Source organism: Anser anser, assembly GCF_964211835.1.
Source record: "Anser anser genome assembly, chromosome: 2".
In the NCBI taxonomy this organism is placed as follows: Eukaryota; Metazoa; Chordata; class Aves; order Anseriformes; family Anatidae; genus Anser; species Anser anser.
In genome coordinates, this window is record NC_139721.1 from 80,136,551 (window position 1) to 80,160,608 (window position 24,058).

At 40.8% G+C, this 24,058-nt stretch overlaps 1 protein-coding gene across 1 annotated transcript; it reads right to left on the bottom strand.

Moving 5' to 3' along the window:
- Positions 1-2,998: 2,998 nt before the first annotated feature.
- Positions 2,999-19,861, bottom strand: LOC310895541 (uncharacterized protein). Its single transcript, XM_083827010.1, has 15 exons — positions 19,747-19,861; positions 18,506-18,683; positions 17,514-17,627; positions 15,809-15,943; positions 15,290-15,407; positions 14,776-14,918; positions 14,096-14,251; positions 12,823-13,224; positions 8,330-8,506; positions 7,860-7,946; positions 7,345-7,482; positions 6,675-6,792; positions 5,976-6,118; positions 5,061-5,228; positions 2,999-4,514 (listed from the first exon to the last, which is right to left on the bottom strand). Exons 2-15 carry the CDS (start codon positions 18,671-18,673, stop codon positions 4,107-4,109), a joined length of 2,475 nt encoding a protein of 824 aa, XP_083683136.1. The 5' UTR covers positions 18,674-18,683; positions 19,747-19,861; the 3' UTR covers positions 2,999-4,106.
- Between the last annotated feature and the right edge of the window lie 4,197 nt (positions 19,862-24,058).

The window sequence follows — 24,058 nt, forward strand, 5'->3', positions numbered from 1 at the left end:
TCTGTTACAAATGAAGGGAGTTTGGATCATCCACAAAAAACTGCTTGGAAGCTCTGCTTGTAATGACTTGTTTTACTGAAGCTGTTTGTATTGCAGTAGAGAGTGAAAACAGCAAAATGCGTAAAATCAGAGATCAGTAGAGACATACTACAAGGCAGTTATCTGTATGCAAATATTTTACTTTAACCAACATAATTAACAATTCCAGTTTTCCTCTGCTTATATCTGTGTGGCTTAGATTAACTGCATTGATCCATTTCCTTTGGAATCATTATTTATCTTTTCTGGTACACGTATGGTTACTTAGGAGTGCTCCCTGCCCACAAGTTTGACAAATGCACAACAAACTGATTACCAGCATGCGGTCAACCTATATGGAAAAATCATCAGTATAAAGAGTCCAAACACATATTTAGAACAAGAAATACATTTTTGTGTTTATATTCACTTTGAATCTGACTGATATGTATGCCATACAAGGTTTCAGGAGTGATATATGTGCCTCTCTTTTTTCATGTTTTGTTTCTAAGTGCCTGCATTTTTCATACCTGGAATATCCATCTTTTTTTCTTTCTTCCGAAATGTAGCAGACACTTATATTTAGTTATGTGCTTAAGAAATGTTCTTGCTACATATCTGAAATTGCTGTTACCTATTTTTTTTAGCTAAATGTATAGGAGAAGGAAAAAAAACAGTTAGTGATGATAATTACTGTACTGCACGCTGCAAAGATTGGCCAAAAATACAGGAAGATTAAGAAAGGTTGCCCAAATTGTGTAGACACTCTTTGTGGTATCCACTGCAAGATCCTGTTAAGTAAGAGAGAGTAGAGTTTCCAAGGGGAGCAAACACGTGAAGGAGAAGGTGCTCTTGGTTTTGCCATGCCACGTAGAGGAAATAGTGACTTGCTGCAAGCAATGGTGGAAACAGTGTTTTGTAGCATCAAAACTCCTGACCTGTTGTCTGTAAATACATTGGCCTCTGACAAATGGCCATAAGAAGTCTTCTGATAAAACTAGTCATTTTCCTCAGGCAATCCAATGAAGTGATTTTGGACTTTTTGAAGCCATTTTTCATCCCCAGCTTGCTCAATGTGGATGTGAGTTTGCATCTTTCTACCTGTAGTTGGTTTACTCAGTAGTCTGTGTGGACTCTTTGGGCATTTTTTTTGACAATCAGTTCTCTTGTGGTTGCATCTGTTTTAAAAGTAGCACAATTTAAAAACAGTCCTAGACTAAGTCTGGTTATGTGTTTGTTTGTTTGTTTGGTTTTTTATCTGTGGAAAATCCCATTCAACTGGTGGAGATACTCAAAACCCAACTGGACACAGTCCTGACCCCACCTGAGCAGGAGAGTTGGACCAGATGACCTCAGGTGGTCACTTCTAGCTTGAATGATTCTGTAAGGGTTAGCCTCAACTGACAGCCAGAGCCTGGTTACCATGAAAGCAGTACAGAGAGTCACAAAAAAAACTCTTCAACTCCCCTTTTCCCCTGTGTCCCAAGTACATTATGTTGGATGGTATGCTCTTTAGCAGCACCTCCCAAGCAAAGCTGAGGCTGGGACTAGCTCGATACCAAAGACAGTCTGTTTGACCCTTTGCACCTCTTACAAGCTCTCAATACTGTGCTGTAATTCCTCACAGATGCTCAGAGGTACTGCTTTTCAAACCTCTGCATTGTGGTATGAGTGAGGGGATGCGCAACATTTAGTATGAAAAGACCTTTTATTGGGTTTGGCACAGGACTCTTCCCATCTCTGTCTTTGGGCAACTTCTGCTGTTACACGGCATGACTCTGCAAACAGGGTAGACACAGTTTAGTCTTTCCCAGCAATTTTTTATTGTGAATACACACAGCATAGACCTTGGACTAATATGCTATAAGGCCAAGAATTAATATGCTTACCAACCCGATGAGCCTTTGCTGGCCAGGCATCACTCAATGGAGGGAGGGCTGGTCTTTATTGCTCCCTAGAAGATGCTGAGCCTTGATGGTGCTGGTTGTCGCCTTCCAATTATTTACTTTTTTTTTTTAATTGAGGTTTCAAAACCTCTTTGTGTTCGTGTTTCTCCTTTAAAATCCTTGCTGTGCTAACTATTCAATCCTGACAATAACTCCTCTGTTTGTGGTTTTACTTGACTTAGTTTGTGTGGCCATTACTTACAAGCTTTTTGACACCTTAATAATATGTTTCTTAATAAAGCTGAGTCAATAGCATGCAGCTGGGCTGCACCAAGGTAGGTTCTTGATGACAGACAGCTGAACCCTGTTCTGGGGGTTACAGGTAAGGGAGACACTGATTTTAGAAGCAGCACTTTGTACAGGGAAGATGATGCAGGTGTACTTTGCTGGGTGGAGGCATATTTCCAAACAGACTACCTTTTGTTGAGGTGGAGGGTGAGCTGTAATTATAGGTGGAATTTTGCTGAGAGTGTTTGTTTTTACAGTACTTTCCTCCTCAAGCCTTGTTGCTTGATATAATGTTCTCTGATATGTGGTTGCTTTGTACTATAATGGCTACAAAGCTTTGTGCAGTTCCTTATAAGCATAGGAAAGCACAGAAAGGGATATTTGGAAGCTGCTTTTCTGGGCTATAGGCTCAGGTCAGACTTCTTATTTCTAGTGTATTGTGACAGGCAGATGAGCCTTCTCGGTAGGTCCAAGGGAGGCAGATAGTGCGATAAGCTGTGGTCAGAAAGGGAAAAGGAATGCTTACCATGAAAGAAAATTCAGATGCCTTGAGTCTCTGAGCAAAAATTTGCTCACCAGAGTTTAATTTGATTTGTTGTGTCTAGTAAATGTCTAGAATAACATGCTGAATAACAGCATTTTCAGTGCTGTTTGATACCTAGAGGAAATAAGACACTGGTGTATCAGAGTGACCCAGCTTTATCTTTTGGGGTGATGTGGTGGTTGGTTTGGAACAGGATGGGTGGAAATGTATGTCAGCTGTGCATTGTAAAGGATGCTCTAAGAGAACCGGGTAAGTCAGTACCTTGAGTAGCACAAACACAACTCCGAGTTCATTTATTGATTAAATGCAGATCATGGCAAAATTATGAAGTAAAGCATCAATCAAATTCTCACTGGTGTTTCTCTCAGAACCAGAACTATCTTGGCTGAAATGCACTCTTAACTTACAAATCCTACATTTATCAATGCATCGTATCTGATATCAGGAAACTGTGCAGGCATTACCAAGAAAACAAGTATAATTACATTAAATTAAAAAGAGGAAGCAGATTTGAATTCTGGAGTTTTTTGATTGCATATAAATAAGAGGTAGCAAGAAGACATGTTGCTTGTAGTTTTCTTAGCCTTTATGCTTGTTGGAACTCTTAGCAACCTTATCCTTGAAAGTTTATGGAAATGAGGACATACTGCAAAATGAACAGAAGTGGGCAATTAAATGTTAAAGGCTGGACCGTTTTCCCTCACTGCCCCCTTTTTTCATGAAGCTGCAAGGGCAATATAGAGAATGCGTGTGATGTACCTGTGTGCATGCAGTGAGATGGGGAGATAAGGGGCATTTTGAGATGAATTTGGGTTTGTATTAAGTATTTAATTAACTTCCAACAATCTTTAAAATAGTGAAGATAAGGAAGCTATACTGTAATGCAAATGCAGGTTTCCCAGTAAGGAAAAGAGAGTATATAGATTTCTACATTATTTTTTTTCTCTTCCTTAGGGGATTTTTTCCTCTCTGAGAGGTCTAAAAGTATAGGCTGCATTTCCCTTGAAGTCAGCACCAGGCATGGGGCTAGATGATGGGCTGCGTGCAAAAAGCCTTTATGACTCCTCCTTACTCTTGAACAACAAAGCCAGAAAAGCAGGTTTGATGCAAGGGAGCAAAATTCAGCGTTCTGCTTTCTGTGAAAAGCTGTCTCATTAGCACAATGGAAAGCAACTGCAGAATGACAATCTTTGAGGCACAGTGTGGTCTCTGGGTGCTGCCTTACTTGGGGGTGTGTGGAAAGAAAAAGGACATATACGTTCAGTACCTATGGCTATATGGCTTAAGGCTGAGCTTTGAATGCTGCAGTTCACATGTTTCTTTTGATAAGTGAACTTTAGGTGATGTCTGGGAGCAAGGAATAACTCATTCTAAGGGGAGCAGAATCTGCCAAAAAAGAGGATGCTCTTGGATTTGTTGTGTCTGATGAAGAAGTGGAAAGGGTGATCAGCCCTGAATGTCAGAGGTTGGTCGATAAGTGCAGTTGTGTGTACGATAACTACAGCAGTAGCAGCAGCTGCCTCAGTGCCTTCCTCATCAACTGCAACAAAAGACTGGTGAATAACTCTGGAGATAGCCAAATCCTTCTTATCACCCATTCCACTGAAATCAGCGCTGTTGGTGAAGGCAGTGGGCATTCCCATACTGATCAGATTATCTCTGAGCTGGTATTTCTCCTCCAGTTTGAACTTAGGCAGGTGCAGATCCACAAGAGTTTTTGTCATCTTCTTTGAATCAGCCCATTCAGACAGCTTCTCATATGTCAGTTCTCTTTCTAGCTGTTGTTCAAGAAAGAGGAGAAATTTGATAATTGCAAGAGAAAAACAACTGATTATAAAATAATAAATTTTTCACCAATTGAATGAGTTAAACAGTTTTTAAGTGGCAAAGTTAACATTTAGGTGAAAGCACGAAATATAAATTGGTTTCACTGATGATCAGAGACAGGGTGTGAAGCAAACAAGAGACACAGCGTTGCAAGTTTTTAAGCGCCACCTCTGCCAAATTCATTGCAGAAGAAAGACAGGGCACCCAATGCCTGCAGCTGACATCCCCTGAGGTAGTTCTGTCCTCTCTTTTAATTCAGTCATCACGTGAAGGAAATTGCTGGGAGATTCCCAGCTGTGTGCCAAGTGGCTTGGTCCAGTTCCATACAGATGTCAAGAGGAGAATGAGATAGGTATTAAAGGAAATTAATTCAGCTATCGGGGGAGACCAAACTGCATGTCCCCAGAGGAGGAGATTTGGTCACTAGTCTGTCCTTTTTGTTTTAACGTCTGGGTGGTGATACAAAATGGATGTAGCATTTTTTTATTTTTTTTTACCTGTTCAAGACCTGTAGTACCATCTTTGATGTCATCGGGAAGTAGGATGAACATACTGAGTTCACGTTTCACATACGGTAGCTCAATCATTTTGAAGTTCATTGTTTCCATGATAAGAAGTGGAAATACATGTCTCATATACATCATCTTCACAGGCTTAGACTTGTTCTGTAAAATATTTATTTATCAGTTACAAATTATTCCTTGAAAAGAAGAATGAAGATGACTCAGCACAGTGGAGAGAGAGAAAACATTTGTAAGCAGCTTTTATAACAGCAACTTGTCATAATTTTTCCACAGCTCTTCTTGACTGGGCAATATTGTTGATCTTGGTGTTTGCCCCAGAGCATTTTTTGGGGGGCTGAGTTGACTGATTTTTCTCTTCACCCCAGAACATGCACAGCAGCCCACAGAAGGAGGAAGAGAGAAATGTCTGCAAGGATTAGGGGGACAGAGCAGGCATGGCATACAGCCATCCAACACTACAGCAGAGAAACAGCTACGGTTTGAGAGAGCAAGTATTGTGCAGTTTTTCTGTGCTCGCCTCTCTCTGGCAATAAGGGACTGGCTGATCATTCTTCATATCACAACCCTTAACAGAAGATAGTGCTCATTGCTGTGCCAAGGGGTTCATGGTGAGGGGAATTTCCACCCTGTTTTGCAAAAAGGCCTTATGTGACTCTAGTTAGTTTTTGGAAACTGCATAATCTATCTGGATCTACTTATCCTTTGCCTGAGCAGTGTCTTAATTTTGCATAAATGTTGGTGAGCTGACCACTGCCACATTTTGCTGTAACCAGCTTTTCAGAGAGTCTGTTTACTGCAGGGATACGTAAGGACTGATGAATGGAAATACTGCAGCAGGAGATGCTGTCACCAGGCTGTTCACTGCAAGGAAGGCAAAGAGGAGCTCACCTTGCTCAGTCGGAAGGGTTGCGTATTCGTTGATAGCGCTTTAAATTTCTCTTCCCATTCTGCCTTGAAGTAAATGGCATTTACCAGGATCAGCTTGGTGTAGCTTTGCACATCTTGTGAACTCAGCAAATTCTTGATTTTACCTTTTGAAATCAGAAAAGTCAGGTTTTATCCCACTGTAGCACGGTGAGGGCATTTTGTTTGTTTGTTTTTCCTTCAGTTCAGCTCCTTAGTGAAAAAGTCCATGCCTCAGTTCCCTACCCCCTAAATCGCTTCCCTGGCACAAATCAATGAGTCTGTTTGCTGTTTCCAAAGCTGCTCACTGCCTACTTCTTCCAGCTAGCTGACAGGGATCAGCTCCTACCAGCAAAAAATGCCACAGCTTCACAGTAAGCAGCTGGGAGCAGAAAGCCGTGTGCTGCCTCTGCCAGTGGGTTAGGCCAGGCACGAGGAGGCTCGCACCTTTGGGCAGTGCAGGAAAGTTCCTCCAGGCAGGCATCCATCCCCACCTGCCTTGGAGGAAGTTCCCCAAAGACCTCACTGAGGTCTGCATCAGGTATTTCGGGCTGTCCCAGTGCTGCTCTTGCTCTGCCCTCCCACTGCATCTCTGCTTGCTGCCCATTCAAGGGCACCTGCCCAAAGGGAGTGTCAGGCTGACTTATTAGCAGAGTAAAGATGTTGGGGTCAAGCTCAACTTACCCTCAGTTTCCTTTTCCACCCAGGTGTTGATTTCCTTCCTGGATTGTTCTGATGCTGTTTTGAAGTTAACCTTTTGTGGCTCTGCCTTGTAGTATTTCTTGCTGAGCTGTATGTATGTCTGGAAAATGGCAATAAAAACAAAAAAGAAAGAAGCTCTATAATGTACTGTATTTTTTCAGCCCCAAAAGGAAGTTGTTAGCTCTTGGACTTCATGTTAACTTCTTGTGCATAGAGGGCTGTGGGATCTAGCTTTTTGCCCTCTATTGGGCTGTGAGTTAACAGTTAAGAAATAAGGACAGAAAATTCCCTGCTCTTCTTCCCAGTTTAATTTCGAGAAGGGAGAAAGACTGCATATCCCATGGATGTGCTTATTTTAATGTCCCATTTACAATTGCATGTACTGCAAATCCTAATAATAAATTTCCTAATAATAAAGCCATACTGCATGAAAAGAAATCCTGCATTACTGTCAAAGGATCCTTATATACTGGGAGAATGCCAACTGGTATTTTCCAGTGAAGCCTATCACTGGAAGTCAGGGCTCTTTATTTGAAGTACTGGGGGACAGCTTCAAACCTGTTCTATTAATGACAAGTAAATACAATGAAAAACTTTTTTTTTTTTTTTCAGCTTTTCTTAATCCTCTCTGAGATAAAACTGTTCAACTTACAGGCAGCAATGGGTAGGTTTTTTCCAGATAGATACGATTGGCACTTCTCAGTGAGTAGGTGTTTCTGGGTTTATTCATGGCAGCCAGGAGCTCTTTGAAGCCAGCGTGGATATTTTCAGCTTGCTCATGCTCAGGGTCCTTGGAAAGAGAAACCATACATTTAACTATTACATTTTTAATGAAGTTTTCAAAGCATGCTAAGTGATGCATGTGGGGAGGGATTTGTGTTCCTCCCTCTTATATTTTCTCTCTCCAAATTTACCACCACTGCAGTTTGCAGGGCTCTGTTAATGACTGATTTACCATACAGCAAACCTTCCAAAATAGCCCAGTGACTTGTCCTTCTTTTGAGTCTGAGTGAAGAGAACTAAACTTGAACATGTTGTGAAGCGTGTTGGGTTTTGTACTTTAAATATAATGAGAGATACAGGTGAGAAATACTGGGCTGTTAAAGCTGTATCTGGACGTTTTGATTCTGGAGATTCTTTATCTTATCTATTATCTCTAATAGATACCATTCTTCTTCTTTTTGGTCTCCCCCGAGAAGGTCTGGCCACAGAAGATGACCCATCAGCTCCCGCAGCTTTAGTGAAATGAAGAACCTGCAAACAGTTTCCAAAGGTAAGAAACGGGCATGAAGGGACTTGCATGACCTAAAGCCTAATGGAGATAAAATGGTTGTCTTGTTTTACTCCTTACGATAATTCATTCTGCTTGTGTGACTAATCAAAGGGATGCTGAAGTTGTAGTATGTGTAAATCCCACAGAGTAACAAAGGACAGCACTGATCCCCTCCCAGAACATCAGTGTTCGTGCAGGCATGCCACAAAGCTGAACTCCCTTCCACAGCAGTTGCACTCAGCAATAGCAATGCATTTGTGTAAAGCCAGATGGTTTTCCCCAAACAGGAATGCTGGGCATTTCCCTGAGTCTGAACAGGAGTGCTGGGCAATGCTGAGCACCACAGCTTCATAGAGCAACCTACCTCTGCCATCTCTCTTGCTGTATTGCCTTTTGCACCCAGGAACGTCAGGGCCAGAGCAGATGATATACTCCAGGGGGAAAAGAAAATGTTTTTGTCCTTATTGGTCTCATTCAGCTTGTTGAAAAAATCAACTGTAAACTTGCCAACTGCTTCTGAGACCTGTTCCATTGCTACAATCTGGAAAGAGGCAACAGACAGAATTTTACTGTTTGAATGTTTAAAATGATGTATGCAATGCATGTTAGTGAGCAATGTTACATGTGCAACACAATGCATGGGCACCTACTAAAACTAATAGCCTAGTAATATGTTTCATCTTCCATGCAGATACTGTTTGCCACCTGTTAGGAGCAGAAATTTGTTAGGTTTTTGTTATTCAGCTAATATTTCTCTATAATTATAGATATGTCCTCTTTTACAGAGCTGCATTTTTCTTTGTGTTTCTTTCTGCCTTTGGTTTTCAAAATGGTACAGATTTTTAAACTGCATATTTTTGTTCCATTTCATTCTTAAATTATTTATCAAAGTAATGTTCTCAGGGGAATCTAAATATCTCTGTGGTTTTATTACATGGGTTCATAACACATCTAAGCTTCCTGCTACATCATTTTTGATCTATATAGAATTAAGAGCTGATACTGAGAATGTATTTATGCATAATTCTTAGGCTTATGGTATTTCCCTGTCTAGCTACCCATTTCAACTAGTACCATGTATGGCTAAGTTGTTATTTGCTTTTAGATTGCAGTATTTTATTCACAAAGTCTAACTGCCACCTCTTCTGTATGTTCTGACAAATTTATTTTCCTCAGAAACTGGCAGATTCCTTGAAGCTACAAGTATTCCAGGCTTTAAGATATTTGCCCAGTAGTACCTGCTTCATGTTTTCCAATCAAGAGACCAAAAAATGTTGTTGTTATTATTGTCATTATTATGTAAAGAAAGATTGATACCTACGGAATGGCACTGCAGAAATTGTGGGGTAATCTCTGAAGTCTACAGGTAATTATTGAGTGGTTGGTTACCAAACCACTACAGTTCTTCTGGCAGTCATTGTGAAGTCTATACCAAGTCTGTACCACAGAGTGATTTCCTTTGAGAACTTGGTCAAATAAGCATCAGGATGGAAATCTCTCTGCTTATCTCTAATGTACACTTCTCTGAGTCCCTGGCCTGAGAATGCACAGTGCTGTGCCATTGCAGAATGAAAATGGCCTTTACTTCACCTGACTCCTTTATTAAACTACAGATTTTAATTAAGACAGTTACTGCCCTGAGAAAATTTTCCTTCTCATGATTAATTCTACCCCCAACTAACCGTTTTCCTTAGCCTGACAAGTTAATTTTCTCTAAGGCTTGACATCTAGAAAAGCATAAGTCAAGAGAAACGATTGCAGTGTAACACTGGTATGTTACAATTTACTTATACAGTCATACAAGGTACAGACCACCTTTTAAAAGCATTGGAAAAGTTACTTAAATTGGTTTAAATATTTACCTGTGATCCCGTGAGAGAGAAGACTTAAGCCTTGTCCTCAGCCAGGTTCTGTGCCTGTGTGTTAAGCAATGAATAAATTTAGAAACATGGTATAGCTTGCACCTCCCTTTCCGTCTCCCCTACATCCAGGCTGTTCCCGCCTACCCAGAGCTGCTCTCTAATGAATCCCCAAAAGATCTCGTGCAGTTTTTCCTCCTTGTTGACCTTATCACTTTTTAGTTTTAGGCATTTCAAAGGGACAATGTGGATTATAATCTCAGTTTTGCTGTTCCACCACAGTAGTCTACTGACAGGATAGCAAACAGTTCGCCTACTCCAGTGGTCTTCTGATGTTTTGTAGACAACTGGTCTATTGTTTAAAATAAATGAATCTAGTAAAAAGGTTATGGAACCAGAATACATGGTTTTAGTTTCTGAATGTAAGAAAGTTATGTAAGTAATGTCAGTAATGTAAGGAAGTTATGGTAGGCCTGATTCACCTCTCCAGCCTTGCCCAGCTGTTACTCTTGGGTTTTGTATAAGGTATATCAGCATTAAGTGGCAAGAGATCAGTGACTGAATTAGACTCTGAGAGTCCAGCTTCAGAGTCAAGATCATTAGGAGCACAGGCAGAGGCAAAGCCATGAAAGAGGTAAGGCTGGACACCCCTGCTTCTTGTGTTGGCGAAGAAATCTTGTTGCATTCATGGCTGGAAAACACCTAAGAGAAACACTGCAAAACATGGAGCTAGTGCACAGTACTTTCATGTGCTTGAAGAACAAGGACTGAAACAACCCCAGTGGCAGGTCTCGAGCAAAGATGGAGTGAAAGAATACAAGAGGGGCAAACACGGCATAGTGGTCGTCGCTCTACTGTCCCAGAAGAGGGCTGCTGTTGGGTGGTGGGAGAAGAGGAAGGTGGTGGCAACATCTGTAAGAGTCTGGGGGACAGGGGAAGGGGAATGGAGGAAGGGAAGGAAACTGTACTGTGTGCTAAGCATTTTGCTGCAAGCCTGATTACAGGAACAGAATGGGTCAAGCCTTCTGAAAAGTAGAAGAAATCACTGTTGTGCAAGGCAATGAAGAAATGCCAGAAATTAAACAAGTGGTGGTTTTAGTATGATGAGCAGAGTCATCAAGAAATCAGGATAAGATAAAGGCTCACTGAATGGTTAGGTGGTGGGAAAGGCCGTGCTGGAGAGACTCCAAGTTCCAAAGAAGTATGCTGACAGCAAGCAAGCTAGCTCCCTCTGCTAGTCAAGACGCAAGAATGCCAGAGAGGACGAGAAATGGAGATGAGAAGGCAAAAGGGGTGTTGACAGCAGAGGAACAAGAGAGAGAATCACACAGGTTGGTTGACAAGGATTTCCAGAGGCCAACTCCCACTTGGAGCAGACCCATCAGTAGATAAGGTCACCCACAGTCCTTCCAAGGGTGGAGTTTCCCCAGCTTTCCTGGGCAACCTGCTCCAGTGCTGTGCTGCTCATCAGGGGAAAATGTTGTTCCTCAGCATGCAACTCACCCTCCAAGTTTTGTTGCCATTTGCCCTTGGTAAGGATCCAGCACCGCCAAGAGGACACTAACTCTGTTGTCTTTACAACCATGCCTAAAATAGAAAAGGTGACTGATATTTCTAATGACTTTAAAGGCCTGTGCCTGAGTTTGGATGCATGTTGTCAATGTTTTGTTTCTCCTTGGCCTCCCAAACATGACTTTTATATGTTCCCGAGGAACACCAGAAAGTGCTTGAGAGGCTTGTTCATGGAGACATGAAGCCATTCCATTAGGTGAAGCACAACATGTCAGAAATGACATACAGAGATCCTGTGACATGTCTCACAGCTGAGACAGAAGGCAGCACTTGTGAGGCTGGATGGGGATGGAATAAAGCACTTGCTTTACAATGCTGTCCCTGTGCTCCTTCCCATTTGTGAAGCAGAGCCAGAGGGGAGCCTGGCAGCAGTTGGTCACATGGAAGAAAACAGAAGGGACTCGCTGACAGCCAGCAGCCTCATCTCTGCCAGGAAAATGGGGTCCTGCCTTCCCAGGAAGGGATGTTTCTAGTGAGATGCTGTTGGTATGTGCAAGTGCTGTAAAGAGACCCAGTCCTTTCCTCTCTGTTCTAAATTCAGAGAGCTAGGAGCATCCTCTACAAATGTGCAAGACTGATTAGGATGCTCTCCTTTTTAGGAGAAAGAGCTATGACAACAGTGAACATGTAGAGGGGGATTTGCAAGTAATCTTCCGAAAGGTGCTTAGAGAGTTAGCATTACAGACTTGATTCTCCAGTTTGATCTTGCTTGCAAACAGTGAAATAAGTGCCGAAGGGAAAGTAAAGTAAAGCAGTGTTGGGCTGGCAACCGCTGAATGAAGGAAAGGTTATGACAAAGGAGAGGGGTTCAAGGCACGTGTTTTATTTTCCTCCAGTTCTGTGTTGTTGTTTCAGTATTTGCCAATTGATGTAGGGCAAAAATTAGAACGTACATGTGTTAGCCCCTTTGCATGCAAGAACAAATCACCAGTATCAGGAACACAGAGGAATTTGCAGGTTTATTTCATTACCAGCAGTGCCAGGCTGTGAAGTTGTTATAAAACTGAGCAGGCTCTGGTTGAGGTGGCCCTCCTGGAACAGCTAGCTTAGCAGAGATGTAGCAGCTTTCTGCAGGAAGGAGTTTTTCCCATTTCTTTTCTTCTTATGTGCAAAGCAAGTGTGTTGGGAAGTACTCTTTTAGATCAACCTAGTCTGTTGTGCATAGTGACAGTTCTGGTTTGGAATCAATGTTGTTCTGCCACAGTTTGGTGCTTAGAGTGCTGTTCTACAGTTTTGGGGTTCTTTGTCCAGGAAAGTGAGCCAGAGGCTTGAATTCAAGTTATTTTTAATGTGCTCTCTTCTAACAGAGATTGTCAACAGTACAGGAAAATGGTAAAGTGCACAGACTATGGAGAAGTTCTTCATGGTGTGTATTGTGTTCGTTATTGTTGTTGCAAGGGCGTGTTTAGTAACAGTCAATTTTTTATGGGGAGCAGAACCTTCCCAAGAAGAGGATGCACTTGGTGCTGTTGTGTCTGATAAAGAAAAGGAAAGGGTGATCTGCTACAAAAATAACAGCAGCACCAAGGCTTCGTGATGTCAGAGCTGCTGAACTGGCAGCTGCTGCCTCTGTACCTTCTTCATTGACTTCCAGATGACACTTGTGAAAAACTTGTGACAAAACCAGATCGTCATTCTCTGACATTCCTGTGAAATCAGCTTGACCTTCAGTGAAGGCATCTTGTATCCCCATCTTGCTCAAAGCAGATTTGAGGTTATATTTCTCTTCTACCGTGAACCTGGGCAGATACAGCTCCACTTTAATTTTCTCCATTAATTCTGGGCTTGTCCATGCAGACAAGTTTTCAAAAGTCAATTCTCTTATTAGCTGCAGTTAGTTAAGAAGAGAATCAGAAAATTAGACAGCGTTCAAAAACCTGGGCCCTAAAGATTATTTCTTCTTTTTTCTTAAACTGAGAGCTTTTCAAGCTGTTACAAGAATACAAAAAAACAGCAGTGAAATACCAACTGTAAGATCTTTTGTACTAGAAGAGAGTATATTGCTTTACAGTAGGTCAATGCAATATTTGAACAGTTCTCAGTAATCATCAGGTGACATAGCAGGGTTAAATATTTGTAAAACAACAACAGTGTTAAGTAACAATAGCCTGGTTGATTTGCAGCTCACATTTCTGTCTTTTGTACAGCTTAGAATTTACTGAAAACATTTTTTTCTCCTCTATGAACACTCACTAACATAAATGAAAATTTAGTAAGAGTTTACTCTCTGGAGGCAGGATCAGTGTCTTTACAGAAGGTGGCAGTGTATATATATATTAGCTCTGGACATCGTGAAAAGTAGTGGAGGCTGTTCAGTTTGTGCTTTTCTTTTTGAATGATATCACATCTATCTGAATTGGAACAGACAGTGAATCTCAGCAGGGCTGGCTTTCTGTCCTCATTGTTCTTCAGCTGGAATTAGAGCCAGTCTTGCTGGGTTTGGGCTGCCTCTTTCCAAAGGCAATGAGCAACATTAGGAATCACAGAAATGCCCCCTGCCAACAGCTAAAAAGATCTCCAAGAGGTTCAGTTTCACAGTGTTGGGCCAAGTTTGGGGTTTGCTTTTCCTTGAGTCTGATCAGTGCCCTCCTTCTTAGAAATAAGATTGCAGCCCAATCTTTTACCTTGGACGTGCATAAAATAAGTAAATAATGGCATTCTTGTTTCTCACATGATTTGAGTTCTCTGTTGCCGCTTACCTTTTGTAGGCCGGCGATGTCACGCGGTAGGAGGATAAACATGCTGAGGTCATTATTGACATATGGAAGCTCAACAACATCAGTCTGGACTGATTCTATGTAGGTCCAATTAAATTTATCACTCAGGAACATCATTGGCACTGGTTTAGTTGCATGCTGCAACAAATCAGATGAAATGCTTGAAATTTGTACTCTGAACAGTAAAGCACTAAGTTGAAATAGCACAGTGGAGGTACATCCTTGTGGCTCTTAGAGGTGGGACACAGGATCTACGGACAGCTTCTGGTCTTCTGGGGAGGTGCTTGGAGGCTAAGCAGGCTACCAGAGCTGTCTAGGATGACGCATATTCATAGGAAGCTGTGTTCCACTCTGATTTATTGTATAGTTGAAAATATATAGAACTAGTTTGTACAGTTTTGTTCGCCTTGTTTTTCCTGCCTTAAGAGGAGAATGGAAGTTTGTTTCAAGTCAGCTTCTGACAATTATACTTGTGCTTCTGGTGCTAGTATGTGTGTGCAGTCTTTGTACTGAAGATGTAGTAAGGAAAATATACCATATGATTTAAATGAATTAATTTTAATGCTCTGTGGATTTAAAAAATGACAGGAAATTATTTCCTCCATCTTTTCCATTGTTTTTTCTACATGCGGTCTAGTATATAAGGCATTATATTCCCATACCGTGTTTATTCTGAAAGGCCTTTGCCTGGTAGCTTCAGCTTCAAACTTTGTTGCCCAAGTTCCTTTGAAGTAAAGTGCATTTACCAGGACTAGCCTGGTGAGTGAATCTATGGATCCAGGAGGCAGCAGATTTTGAATTTTACCTAGAGAAAACCAAAGGACATTTACACATTTGTGCAGCTTTACTGTTTCAGAGTAAACGTTGGAACAGTTTCTGCAGATGTAAGGCAGGGAAGTTATAATTGCTGATATGGCATGCTTTTAGCTTGAGATTATTCATAAATACATGGTAACCATGATTTACAAAGAAGAGTAAGCCATGTTCCTCTCCCTTTCAGATAGAGGAAGAATTTTAGTAAGGGCTTGCCAGCAGATGACTACTTTAGGGAAAGTAGTGATCTGATTTACCTTTCTGAGATTAGTTGTTTACCTGCCTTGGGCCCCTTGCATAGAGACATTGTTCAATAGTGAAATTGCCTCCTTTAGGACTGGGAGAGGAGAGGCTGGAGCTTACCTTCAGTCTGCTCTTCGACCCTGGAATTGATCTCTCTTCTGATTTCGTTTGCTGCTCCCACAAAGTCAACTGCCTGTGGCTCTGCATTGTAGTATTTCTTGGCTAACTGTAAGTATTCCTGCATTGCAAGAGTGGCAGGCAACAAACATAAGACAGATGTCTGTGTGAATGCCAATAAATAACTAGCCAAGCGAAAACACCATAAAATGACATAGGCTACAAGCACAGCATTTTGTCAAAAGAATGAATTATTCTTTTTAGTGGAAATATGCAATTTAAATGTTTTCACCTAACCACATCTGTGAATCATATTGAAATTAGATACACATCCCATAAAAGTAAAATTATAGTGTCTGAAGTCTCAGGAAGAGCCTCACAGGAAGTATGTACGTTACCGATAATAACACAATTTGCAGAGGTAATGAAAATATTTTAAATTATATCATTTATGGTTTGTTGTTATAGATAGATCATAAAGGTTGATTAGCACTTCATATTATGAATAAATGGTCTACATACCTTACTGAAAGGCAGTGATTTTTCTCCATATAACTGGTTGACACTTCTAAGCAGGTAATTTTTAGTGGGTTTGTTGATTTCCAAGTTGAGTGCTTTAAACCCAGTGTGGATATTGCCTGATTTGCCAATTTCTGTCTTCAAGAGAAGGAAAAAAAAATGTTATTCATTTGTTCTGTAGAGCTGTTCAGATTTCTAATTTCTCTCCTCATGCAGCTCATTGTAAAGTATTGCTTGTACTGCAATGCAAAAGATGTACTAAATTGAACAGCTATCAAAAGAATCATTTGAAATTGCTAAACGTTTCAGGTACACTATAGGCTCTGTAAGAGCCCTGGAATGCAAGTGGTAAGAACCTGAACTATGTAAAACATTTAAGGGTTTCTAAATGGAGGTTGCAAAACTAAGTATATCCAGAGAGTGAGAGACAGAATGTAATTGCTAAACTATGCACGCAGATTTGGCTGTGTGACTCCTGATAAGTTTTATGAAAGTCGAGTTGCATGGAAAGTTTGCCCTACTTTTCTGAACCTTGCTCTAAATGTTAATATTTTGTAAATTCTTTGATGTAGCAATCCTGGTAAATTGTTTATATTGAAGTAACAGGATGAAATGATTGTGGACCCAAACTCTCAAACCACCTCAAGGAAATCAAGCTGTGAATTAGTAAACTAAACCTCTGGGTCTGTACTGCATTCATCTTGTCATTACATCAGAGTAAGAGGCATGAACAGACATTTAAATTTCTAAGCTGTTAGAACGGTCCCTTTGCCCTGCCCCCAGTGCTCCCTAATTTTTACAGTTTGGATGGGCATTAATCATGAGGAACAATCCCTCCCTCTCCTGTTCATGTAGAATAAATGGGTTGTTGACGTAGGCCCCAGAATAAGTCTTCCCACTGTGGGATTTGAGTGTGGGATGCAGATTCAAGTTCCCATTCATCAAAACTCACTGCCGCTAGGGTTTTGTGGGCAGACTTCGGGGAAATTGTTCACTCCATGAAGAATAAGGATGACTGGAAATAGCAGGGAGAACTTTAGGCCACCGTGGCTGAATTGTCAGTGAGGAAAAACTGCTTTTACTGACTCAGAGGAATTATGTTTGATTTCCAGATTTTTCCATTTTCCTAAATTATAGCTAATTTGATAAAAGATGCCTGCTATTGTGTCAAAGAAATGTCTCAGGAATATGCCAATTTCCATTTCTCTAAGATTTATGGCAAGCATCTATTGGTCTACGCTGGGAAATTCCAGTATGCCAATTTATTATGCTAACTTATTGAATGAAATGGAGACTAATTTCTGAAATGTATCAAGCATAGGTAGCCTGTAAAAATTAATTCTTTTCTGTTGTTGTTGTGTTGATGCTGCAATCAAATGTGTGGGAGAGTAGCTTTGTTACTGTGATTTGTTCTCTCAGACAGGGACCATGCCTTTTCAAAAAGATCAAGAGATCCATTGACAGGGAACAGCCACATTAGATTTTAAATTTTGCAAATTTGAGGTTAGATTTTGCAATTCTACCTAAAAATGGGAAGTATGTCGTAAGTATTGCATTAGATGGAGGTACCATAGGATGCTGTACCAATTAATTGTGTACTCTGCATTTGAGGAAGGCAAACACATGCAAATGCAAACATGGAGGGAAAACAAAAGCAAGAGAAAATGTTACAATGCCCATAGCATGATAGCTAGATTTGGTGAGATACCTTCTGGAAACAGGCACGTCGATTTGACAGATGCTCTTCTGTTCTGGAAAAGACTTGCATTCTTATGGTTGTGGTGACATTTCTGGCTCCTTCAGCTTCATTAAAGTGAAGTACCTATAGTGGAAATCACAATAATAAATGTAACAACAGAAAATTTGCTGTTTCAGTAAAATCTTTCAGTGATGTCATAGGACTGGTGATGAAAAGAACCAAATTCAGATTTTACTCTTGCATCCAGTCCTGACTGAATATGGAATTTGGTTAGGCTTTGGGGCCCATGCTTTCAAAATGGCTTGAGCACACTAAGATGAGGGTTGCAGGGCAAAACTTTCATGTGCCTGGCATTTCTAGAGGAATTTGCCTGCTTTGAGTTAGCCCCTGGGCTGACAAGACAATGACTGGGAAGAGCCAGTTATCTCCAGATGGGGACTACCAAAGCAGAAGTCTAAACGGAGAGCTGCTACATGTCAGAAAGCAGGAAAACGCTGGGGGCGGATTCATGCCCTGAGTACCTTGCTCTGGGCACGTGCACCTTACTCAAGCTGCAAAGGGGTACATCTAAACTTGGAGCACTTCTCAGAAGATCCATGCCTTTTTGTTTTGTTTTCCCTGCTTCCTAACGGGAGATCTCTCCTTTCTTTGAAACCATGCTGCCCCTCTTTTGTCCTGTAGCTCAGTAGTTAGACTGCTGCCTTAGCAGGTGGGACAACTTCTTTTGCCTTAGCAGTTGCAAACTCACCAGCTCCCATTTGTTGGGGGCCTCTGTTTGCAGAAGCTATAGTAGGCTCTATCTTTTGACCTGCACAAGTGGAGAAATGATCTATTCACTGCAGTGGACAACAGGGGCAAGATAGGTACTGGCATACATGGAGAGTTTTGTTTGTTTGTTTTCTGCTTATGGTTTTCTTATGAGCTATCATAGTAAATTTCTGGCATAGAGGATGTTATTCCAAGAGATCAACCCTCTCAGACCTTTTGGGGCCCAGACTCACCTTTGCCATCTGATCTGCAGTGTTACCTTTTGCTCCCAAATACACGGTAGCCAGGACAGATGAAATACTCAAAGGGGCAAATAAAATATTCTTGTTGCCATCTTCTTGACACTGATATTTGAAAAAGTCAAGCGCAAAGTTTGTGTTTGCTTTATTTAAAGCTTCCATTATTCTGAACCTGCACAGAAAGGGAGAAAAGATGCAATTAGCTAAGCATTAATTGTGACTGCTATGTATCTACAGGTTTCTTTTCACTTTTTTTTCTTTATATTTTTATTTTTTGGTGATTTGAAGGCTTTCTAAAAGTATTTTCAGAACTTGTGTCCTTTATAAGATTGCTAGTGCAGCACAGTAATCCTCTGCATGACTGAGACTCACTGGTAGTGTATACAAATTAGACCAAAGGCAAAACCTGGACTGTGCCAGGTATTTTCTTCAGCTCTCCTATGACCTCAGGGAACTGAGTGAAAGTGTGCTGGCTTGTCAGTACTGCTACACTATTCGTTTCTGCCAACTTTGTTATTCATAGTGTTTGAACACTCCTTCATTCACCAGAAGTTCACGTGGAGAGACAAATATCCATGCAAAAGACAATCAGGAGGAACAAATGAAAACTCATCGAATCAGGATGGTTACACTGTTGCACCACCCCAACTTCTGCATGGTAAGAATCCTAAATTCCCTTTTGACTTTCAATAATTTCCTGAAACTCTGTCTTATGGTGCTAGTTCAGATCCTAACTTCCCAATCTTCAGCATGACGTCTCCTTAATCAGTAGACCACATGTGCTGCTATTTACTGTCTGCATTGTGGTCGTAGCTGAGAGACCAAGGCATGGACTAGGAGCTATTCTGGTTGGTATAGGATGACCATAGATTAAATTGTTCTTGATCTCAGCAGTTTGCAAACCAGGAGCTGTCCTCACGTACATGAGAACTGAAGAGCACAGGTACAAGTTAGCCAATTTAAGCAAACACAATATTTCTCACCTTGCTATGACATATATGCTAGCCAGTAAGCTCTAGAAATTACAGAACTATGTAGAATAAATTGCTCTTCCTGTATATTTCTAAGACTTGCCCCTCCTAGACCATACTTCTCCCATCTTAGTAAAATATTTTCCCAAGCATTTGTTGTTTCCCATTCAGATCCCTGTTGCCTTTTCTCTATGCATTTGTCAACAAATTAACATCATCCAAGAGCATATGAAATAAATAATCTCTAGAAATAATGACAGTTACCTTGCTTTGTGCAGGGAGGAAGACTGCTGCTCTGGGTGTCTCCAAGGTTTCTGCAGTTCACACGAAGGGTAGGCTGAATTTATACTCTGTCTGGCCAGTTCTGCAAAGGTTCTTATGACTCATAAGTATGCAATTTATTTTGCCCTGAAGGCCACATCCCTATGGAAGAACTGAATCATCTCAGAGTAGGATGTGAAGTGATGGTGAGAATGATACCACAGAAAGACCTTACAAAACTGACTGCAGAAATACTTCTATAAACATTTTTGTGGCAACAGGCTAGTAGCAACTTGAACCATCACTACTTGAAACAACATTTCTTTTGCCATTTTGAGGATAAAAAAAATAATCAGTAGCTGACCTACTTTTATGATTCCTCTAATAGAAAAAAATTCTGAGGAACAGACAGTGACATCATATTTGTGAGGTTTTTCTATTGTCCGTTTCCTACTGATAAAGTATTTGTCACTTCTGGTGGGTTTTTATTTTAGCAAAATGAATTTTGTTAACCTTGGAGAATTATAAAATTGTACAACCAGGGAAATATTTTCACTGTGAGACAGTGAAGGTTGAGAAACAAGCATCAGACCCTTGCTTTTCTTATCACTGGCAATGTCACTAGAACATGATGTGGGTTTTAGATTAGACTTCTCTTTTCTCCTGTCTCAGTTTCCCTGCTCTAATCTGAAAGCTGCTGTTTCACCTATATAGCACCTTAGGATGTATTCCTTATTTTCTGTTCCAGAAAAATTATATTCTGTCAGATACTGTCTTCTCACCTTGGCTACTAAAACATCTCCTTCCCTGATTCTCCTCGCAGTCATGTTGTCCCTATCTTTGTTGTCTTGCCCGTCTCCACTCTCACTTCTGACTGAAAAATTCTGTGTAATCCTAGCTTTGCCCTTTGTTTTATTTTTTATCTCCCTGTTCTGTTGATACTATCACCTTGAATACAAAGACAGGAGCTGGTTGTATTTCCAGGGCTTCCTCCTCGACACTGAGCAAGACTCAGTCCCAAGGTCTATCCCCTCGGCATAAACTGCCTTCTGAGACCTTTATTCTGCCCTCCTGTCCATCAGCTGGCACAGTCTCCTGTGCTGAGGAACAAGATGTGGGAGTACTTGGAAAATTTGGTGTGGGGCATAAGATGTTGCTGCTGCAAAGGACACCTTGCCAGTGGTGAACCGTCTGCATCAATATGCCTTGGGAACTGAAAGTTTTGCTAACATTGTTTTCCTACTCGTGAGCAGCCACATAACTTTAATAGGATGGTGTTTTCCTGCCCCTCGGGTGTTTTTGAAATTGTAGCTACATAAAAACAATGTGTTTCAGTGTGGGTTATAATTAGATGCATCTGTTAAGTTTTCCAGAGAACAGGAAAGGTGTTCACTGCAGAATTAATTGCTTCCATTGCGCTTGGGAAAGTTGTAATTTGTTTATATTGGCTTTAAGTGATTTCCAAAGCCTAAATGATTTGAGTCATCCTTGCAAATTTAGCCATGTTGTTGAACAAATGATAGATACACTGGATCAACTTCATCCCTTGGAGCAAGTCCTAGGATTTTCTGGTTTTAAAGCAGGGATGAATTTAACTTGTAACACTGCTCGCTGTGTTACAGGAGGTGGCTGAGGTGTTTTGTATGTGCAGAAATGCTGGATTGGACTGAATGAGGGACACCAGAGGGCACGTGTCTCAATGGGTGGTGCTGCGGCTGACTCAGTAGCAGCAGTTCTCCCACTCTATATTAAGTCAATACACGAGCACACTCAAAGTTTTATATTTGTGCTGGTAGCATCCTTCCTGTGGGAAGTAAACCAGTAGGCTCATTCACTGTGGTCATTCATGTTTCCACTTGGTCAAGACATCAGTGCCCTGGCCAGTTCTCAGCTGCATAAAGGCATTTTGTTTTCCTCCAGTTTAAGTGTAACTTAGCACAAGTCAATGTGACTTCTTTCTTACACAGTGCTGTTCTGTTCATTGGCACCTGGGCTCAGGAGTAGGTGAAATTCTTGCTGTCTATATATAGAACATTTATAAACTACTCTAAAGGCTCTTGAGGGTCCTGAGAGAGAGATTCGGTAGCTTCTGTTTTCATGGAATTTTAGGATACAACTTGCCATGACTGGTTTTCGTGTTAATCAGTAGGTTATTTTAGCTACCAACTCTTCATAGTTCTTAAAAATCTGATTTATTTCAGACCATAGGTGTTCTATATTTCAAAAGAAAAATTTTTGGAAGGAAAGCTATTCAATTTCCTTGGCAACTAATATTTTTTTTTACCAGCAAAAGCACTGTTTATTTACTTGGGAGGGAATAATTTCAGGTTCAGACAGCAAAGCAGTCTATCCACATTTCTGTCTCAGGCAGAGCAGGCCAGTAGGTTTTAAACATGAAAGAATTTTAAATGTCCCCAAACCTTTCTAAGGATTTCAGGAGGTGAGAAGCATGGGGAAAAGAAGAGTTCTGAAATCTGAGAATATTGGAATCCTGTTGGAGGTCTGATTTCTTTAACCTCTGTGTGATTTAAAATTAAAATTTTGACTTTTATTTTCATAACAGCCCTCTTATTGACAGGGACCAAAACTATAACGAGGACAGGGGCGCAGACACTGAGGAGATGGTAAGGGTGCTGGATGATGGGGTGCTTAAACTCCCCTGTGCTAAGGAGGCCCCTCTGTCATAATGTCATTGAGGGTGCAGCACGAGCTTTTCCTAACCTTGTCAACTAAAATATAACAATACCTCTATGTTTCACCTAGAACGGTTGCCCCAGATTTTGGTTTATGTTCTAGAAGATTTTTATGTGGGATAAATTTGTATCATCCTGATAGTTTTCTAAGAGTATCTGTTTTCCCTATAAAGCTTTGGTTGGGAACATGTGTCTTTATTTTAAAATAGAGTAGATAGCTATCTGTTGTGTACACACTACACGTAAGTTTTCAAGCCTTCCCTTGCCAAGCAATCTTTGCTGACATATTCTAACAGTATTTAGACCTTATGAGTTGCTAGAGGTGTGGCGATGTTCCTGTATAGGTATTACTGAGACAATTTGCTCCACACCTGCAGAAAGCAAAGGTGTGGTGAGATTTGGCACATGAATTAAGCACTGGCACAATTCATCATAGTGCTCTATTACTTCTGTGTGCTTTGGCTTAGACACTGCTATAAATTAAGGCAGTGTTTTTCCTGAGAAATTCAGTTCTGTTAACTAGCGCAACACTACTGAGGAAGGACTGGTCTCTATATCTGAAAAGAGATAAGTTTATCAGTTAATGAACAAATACGCTGTTTCCACATATACAATGGTGCAGTACTCCTTTGAATGATTCAGATGGCGAGCATTTTTAATGTAACCCAGGTAGTAGTTAACATCAAAAATATGAGGAGCAGACTGAATTTCTCAATCACAATGCATGATACTGCATTGTGAGTAATGATGTACATATGGATTGTATGCACTTTAGCTGAAACTTGTCATTTTTCTGAAGAAATTTCTCAAAGGGTGTAACTGTACGTCAGCTGCACAACTGCTGAATCAGAAAGCCAGTTCCTCCTTGGTGTTGCTGGGAGTTTCCCAGGATGCAGTGCTATAGTGCAAGGTGTACATGTTGTGGGATGAAGAATACAAATACCAAGTCAATGCACCTTCAAAATACAAGAGTTCATCCTGAACTGATGTGCAAGAGCAGGATATAGAGAAAGGGTTATTTTTCAAGAAATCCATTTAAACATTTGTTATTTCTTCATTCAACTTGATTGCAAATGCTCTTGCTTGGTGGCAGTCAGTTTTCAGGAGGGAAATTTCCCAAATACTCGCTTGTGGAAATGTGCTGGCAATCTTCGCAGTTCACTGATCTGCTTGACACCTGCTTCGTATTTTCACATGTTTTAGGCTACTATTGGGACTGATGTGAAATACTTGATTAAATACATATATGAAGGCAACAAGCCTTTGTCCTGAAACACAGTAACCCCCAAAATGGGTCTGGGAATAGAATTTTCCCCTCAGAAAGACAGGCACCTTGGGAAGCTGGATTGTAATTTGTTAGCATTATTTGGGCATCTCTTACCAGTGCCTTTGTCATTGCAAGATCCTTCCCCCTTTTCATCTCTGGCATTCTCTCCCTGTTGCACAAAGTAGCTCAGTCCCTTGAGACCTGATGTGCTTTTACATGATTCAAGTTAGCAAGCTCTGCATAGTAGTGACCGAGTAGAAATTAATGATGTGATACACACCAAGTAAGACAAGATGATCTCATATTCCTTTCTGATTTCAGACAAAATGAGAGGCAAAGTTTTGATTTTGCTCCT